The sequence below is a fragment of the Anneissia japonica genome, unplaced genomic scaffold (genome assembly GCF_011630105.1).
Source record: "Anneissia japonica isolate Jap-2015-1 unplaced genomic scaffold, ASM1163010v1 scaffold6094_len19182_cov185, whole genome shotgun sequence".
NCBI lineage: Eukaryota > Metazoa > Echinodermata > Crinoidea > Comatulida > Comatulidae > Anneissia > Anneissia japonica.
This window is the reverse complement of record NW_022759004.1, coordinates 14,286-20,394: the sequence shown is the minus strand read 5'-3', so window position 1 is coordinate 20,394 and position 6,109 is coordinate 14,286. Positions and strand designations below refer to the sequence as shown.

General features: G+C 35.4%; 1 protein-coding gene across 1 annotated transcript; it reads left to right on the top strand.

The window, feature by feature from the left end:
- Positions 1-154: 154 nt before the first annotated feature.
- LOC117125554 (HEAT repeat-containing protein 5B-like) lies at positions 155-2,825 on the top strand (the record flags this gene model as incomplete). The annotated part of the gene is made up of 5 exons (XM_033272083.1): positions 155-421; positions 1,343-1,432; positions 1,468-1,610; positions 1,701-1,914; positions 2,212-2,825. Coding segments are annotated over 5 exons (1,043 nt in total), but the record flags the coding sequence as incomplete, so codon positions are not given.
- Between the last annotated feature and the right edge of the window lie 3,284 nt (positions 2,826-6,109).

Here is a 6,109-nt window from a genome sequence, read left to right as displayed (position 1 = left end):
TAGGCTCCAACTCTTTCTCAATTCAAATTTCTTCTTAAAACCCACCTTTTTCCATAGTTTATACACTTTAATCACTTTAAAACAATGGTAAAGAGGCACTATATAAATGCCAAAATATTATTATTATTTAAGTGTATTTTTGGGGTTTTTTCAGGTAAAGATACCATCAACGATACCCACAAAAAACCTCTAGGGGAGGGTGGAGAGACTGGAGACATCATTCCAGGTAAATCGATTGTGTTTGCAACACTCGAGGTATGCTTGTGCACACTTATCCGACAACTTCCGGCGCTTAATCCCGCAATGCCGACAAATTCTGTATTGACAAAACAGAGAGCTGGTCTTTCTGAAGAAGCCAACCAGCTAATTTCCGAAACACTCAATGTAATGACAACATTACCAGCGCTGTGTTCGCCAAAAGGTGAGTTATACTGAAATAGTATTCCGTTTGCATTCATTCATTAACTACAACATAATGGTAAGGTCCATGCATGTTGTTAGTGTTCAAACACCCAACATAACAGGCCTCTTTTCACCATTGTATCCAACATGACAGGCTACTTTTCACCATTGTATCCCAACATAACAGGCCGCTCTTCACCATTGCTTCCTAACATAACTGGCTCCTGTTCACCATTGCATCCTAACATAACGGGCTATTGTTCACCAATGCATCCCAACATAACAGGCCAGTGTTCACCATTGCTTCCTAACATAACAGGCCACTGTTCACCATTGCATCCAAACATAACAGGCCACTGTTCACCATTGCATCGCAACATAACAGGCTACTGTTCACCATTGCATCCCAACATGATAGGCCACTGTTCACCATTAGGGACTTTTCGATTGAGTGAATGACGAGCACGTTCACGTCGACTGCAGACAACCTTCAACGTGTTCACTTCTCATGATGATCCACCGTTGAAATCAGTTTTGATTTCAGTCGACGAGGAGTCAACATGATGATTAAAACTTTTTGAGCGAGGATCATGCCTTACCATCATGGCGAATTTTTATAGAGTATGAGAAGCGATCCTCTTCAGATATTTCAGCAATGTGCTTGACGATGAAAAGTTGCTTTTGTACAATGCTAATCGACCTGTAAAGTTGTTCTTGAAAATTGCATAGAATTAGGCCTCTGCTTAGGCCCAGTCAGATCCTTTCAGCGAGTCCGGTATCGCCCATCTTGAAAAAATGACGTCATACGGTCAACAGGGTGAGTAGATTTGGGTCGACGGTGAAAACCGGGGTGAATGCGTTCTCAATTCTGGTGGTAAGCTAGGGGTTGACGATCGTGCATGCGTAAAACATTTTATATCACTATTCTTTTGTCTTACAGGAAGTGTCTCTGTGTTGCCAACTATTCTTTTCCTAACAACTGGTGTCCTACGTGAAACAGCCTGCGCCTCACCTGACGGTGCAGATGTGTGTGTTTGTCAATTTTTAAAATTAATTGCATTTCAGCTAGTGATGTTGATATGTGTAGTATGCTGTTAGCCCTTGCTGTCTTCATTACATCAGCTCCTGCCAAGGTTTCCATGACGACATCACTCCAAAACCAAACAATAGAGGTCTTCAAACAAGCTTTTCATTCTGATAGACTCACAGTAAGTCTGAAAATTTTATTTGAAGGTTAGTTTTTGTCTCCCATCAGTCCTATTACAGTCCATCAATAAATTTGCTGTTTTTCTTTTTAGTTACGCCTAAAATGTCTGCAAACACTCAGCTCTATTTTTCATTGTCCAAACCACGATGTCAGTGCGCCGTACATTCACGCAATTGGTCCCAAGATTGTGGAATATTTGCACAATATGAGTGGCAATCAACGTGATACTGAAGACGAGGTGCTTGTAGCTATCGAAGCTTGTAAGACACTAGAGCTGCTCGTTAGCATAACAGAAGAGGCTTTCAGTAAGATTGTGTTTAATATTTTAAAAAGCATTTTCGTATTTTCTTTTTCGCATGCTCATCAACTAACTTTAACCCATGCTAATGAGAACCATCTGTGACATTATCAAAGTTATCTGATAAGCAACCAAAAACATAGCAAGGTAATGCATTCAAAATTTGCTCAAAAGAGGAAATGCAGGAAATTATTTGTGATTATTTAGGTAATAAAGTGTCACTGTCCCGCCAGCAGTTACCGCCCCTTTGATATATGTATGAATGCATTTGTAAGTTTGGTAAATATTTTTCTTTTAATTACAGGAGTTCAGTTACTCGCTGTTTATTTGCCAATTTTGATTGGCTTCTTAATAGAGAGTGCAGAGTTAACAACAGCAAGCAAATCTGCCAGATTACTTCACGACCATTCTCTTCAGCGTCTGATGAAAATTGCTCCACTCTATCCAGGTTCATTTAAAACTGTCATGGGCGCAGTTCCACAACTAAAGACTAAACTTGAGGGTGCTATCAGAGCTAATCAAGCCATGTTGGCTAAGAAGCCAGTGCGTAATGCTAAACAACAAGTGAAAGTTTCAATGCAAACAGCACCAAGTATTAAGCTGAAAAAAGACTTCAGTAATTTTAATGGATAACATTTGGGTTGTATGTAGGTAGACACTCATGTTCCCTTATTTTTCCATAAACATTGATAATGTACCGTAATTTCATATCCAGAATTAAATTTTGATGCATTATTCTTAAAATGATATTTTCTGTACCCAACTTGAAAACTAAAGAATTTGAAAGGTTGTTCTGGCCTTGGTCCCACATTTTATGTGCTTATCTGTATGCAAAGAATGCTATCACTATTATAATGCAGTGTTTTTACACTGCTAGAATTATGAATAATGCAAAACTAAATGTGATAATCCTCCCCTCCTCTCAGATGTGTATAAGATTTAGGTAGAAACAAAAAAGACTTTTGTCTGGCAGCCATTGTAGCAGAAATATTTGATAGCTAAAAATCTTTTCTCAAACAGTTCAAATAATTTATCGATGATTGAATATTATTTGGACAAATATCACTGTGAAGGGAAACTGTTGCAACATCAAAAAATCTTTGTGAATATTAATATTAATGGTAGCTGTTAGCATGTGCAATAGAGAATGAAATATTAAAAAAACTATAGCTTGTATATAACAATAGATATGTAATAATAGGATAAATGTGTAATTGATTATTATATGAAAAGCATAAACCTCTTGATGAAGCAGATGCCAGCTAAAAATGATTCAGGATTTGTTGATGCCATGTACATGATGCAGTGAATGACCCATAATCTCAAAAGTAGAAATTTGTCTACAAACTTAATCTTGTTAATAATATAATAGTTATAATAATGTGTTGTATATTCATCTGCATAGTAAGCATTTGAAATATTATTTTGACAATCAATGTATATTTTTGCCAAAGGCTGTTGGGAGGGGTTTTTCCGGGAATTGAACAAAAAGAATGAGCATTCAAGAAGAAGAAATAACAAAATTGAACATATACTGTATTGTAGCAATATGCTTTGATGATATACCTCATCAGTTAATGCATTTGTTCACAATTTGTTTAGTTTATTGGCTGAGTTGGTGCTGAAGAATTTTAATAATTTTATTATGTTAAAATTGTAATTACTATTTTAATCACATTTAGTCTTGAAATTAAACACAATAAACTGAGATGATTAAACAAATTTTCAGTATTTTTTATATTTACAAGTTTTAACACCACTCCCATTCCATTAGAAAACGAAGTACATGGAAGTATGTCTCTATAAACCTACCTCCTGTATGCGATTTTTTTCCCCGTACGAAACAGTTGCCTGAAACTCCACTCGGGCTGTCTCGGATTGATTCGACTTGAGTTTCATATGAACAAGAGCAGGCACTTCACAATGTCGTGACGCACCTGCATCGTGATGTATCTGCAGTGTGCTGCATACATGGAAGCATGTGTTTAAAGTATTAACATTCCCACCAATATTGCCTCCTTTATCTGATCAAATGTGCTGCATACATAGAAGCATGTGTTAATAAAGTATTAACAACATTCTCAACATTTCCAGAGTCCGAGACGTTGCTCCTTTATCTGATGAAGTGTGTTGCGAACTTAGAAGCATGTGTTAATATAGAGTATCAACTAGTCTCTATACACCTACCTCCTTCATCTGATCAAGTGTGCTGCATATTATATAGAAGCATGTGTTAATAAATATAGAGTATTAACAACATTCTCAACATTTCCAGAGTCCGAGACGTTGCTCCTTTATCTGATGAAGTGTGTTGCGAACTTAGAAGCATGTGTTAATATAGAGTATCAACTAGTCTCTATACACCTACCTCCTTTATCTGATCAAGTGTGCTGCATATTATATAGAAGCATGTGTTAATAAATATAGAGTATTAACAACATTCTCAACATTTCCAGAGTCCGAGACGTTGCTCCTTTATCTGATGAAGTGTTGCATACTTACAGTAGTGTTAATACAGAATATCAACTAGTCTCTATAAACCTACCTCCTTTATCTGAAGTGTGCTGAGTATTAACACCATTCCCAACATTGCCTCCTTTATCTGATGAAGTGTGCTGCTTGCATAGAAGTATGTGTTAATAAATACAAGAGTATTAATTTAATTCCCACCATGGCCAGAATCCAAGACGTTGCCTCTTAACTAGTCTCTAGAAACCTACTTTTAGTACAGCTCCGCAGGTTATTTCGAAAGATAGTCAGGGAAACCTAATCTTCTCTTGTATGAGGCATTTGTACTGTAGGTAGGTGTAAGATATTGCTTTTGAAAACTAATAAAAGATAATTTTGAAAAATGTATGTCCCATCGGGATTTGAACCCAAGACTTTCTTGTTACCATTTGGATACTCTACCAATTGAGCTATGAGGCCAAGTGTCATACACAGATTTTCCAATTGGGACACATTTTTTGCACAAGGTATTGCATATTGTGTGATGAATTTTTATGTTTTAATGAAGCTAGTATGACACCTTCAACAATACAAACACAGAATATTAGTGTCTATGACAAATGTCTGTTTCAGTTTATTCAGAAACCTCTAGAACAATTATATTTCAATACTTAAATCTAAAAGGATCAAGAAAATGTAAAGTCAAGAAGCTAATGTTGAGTACCGACTTTAAATTTTAAAAGTTGAAGGATCCCTTATTAACATAAATACAAAAAAAAATACAATACGATAACAGTATGTTGTTACACAAATAAGTTGAAAGGTTGACTGTTCCATTCAACGAGGCAGGGCCAAGTTGAATGGAACAGGCAATCTTTCAACGAATGAAAAAACATTCATTTGTTTTATAACATAACTAAAATAGATTCTTGTCATTTAATATTTTTATGAAAAAACATCTACCTTTTTTCTGAATGGAGCAGTCCAGCATCTTTTTTGCAAATGTAAAGATTGTATTAGGTTGAGGCGTGCAATGGAGCAAAACAGATGGAACAAAAATGTACGGTCGGTAGCATGATGAGTGACGAAATGGTGTAAATAACCAATGTCACATGATACAAAATTCACCAATCAAATGACAAGGATTTATTTGATTTGTTATAAAGTACACTCAAACGCTCCAACAATGTTAAATCAGCCGATTATCAAGGTGCTTTTAAATGATAATTCATAGTTGCTTCTGAAAATTTTAGCAATTAAATCAAGTTGGTAAATTTTAATAACATCACTGATTTTCGACTGTTTTGACAATCCAAATGCAGTCTTAATAGGTTTACTTTGTGTTCTGTCAAGTAGAGGTACCTAACCACTTTCATAGAAAGGATCATTAGCAGGAAACGCTACTGTACAATATTTTCATTACTGTACACTATAAATTAGAAAAAACCTATTTCAGAAATTATTAAATATTTCATATAAACTTCACCTTTATACCCGTTCTAGTGTTATATACTATTTTTAATTTTAACACTTAAGCTATAAAATGTTTCTAAAAAATCATTAAGAAAACTACATTGCTAAGGTACTGCATTAAAAAGTCTGCTTTTAAATACAGCCAGTAGTCAATTCTGTAGTATGTATGGGTATAGATATACCACTACATATTACCCTGTGTGTAATGAAACACTTTGAGAGACAGGGTTATAAATACAATGTATACAGTGTTCAAATGAACAGATAGTACGTGTTATATA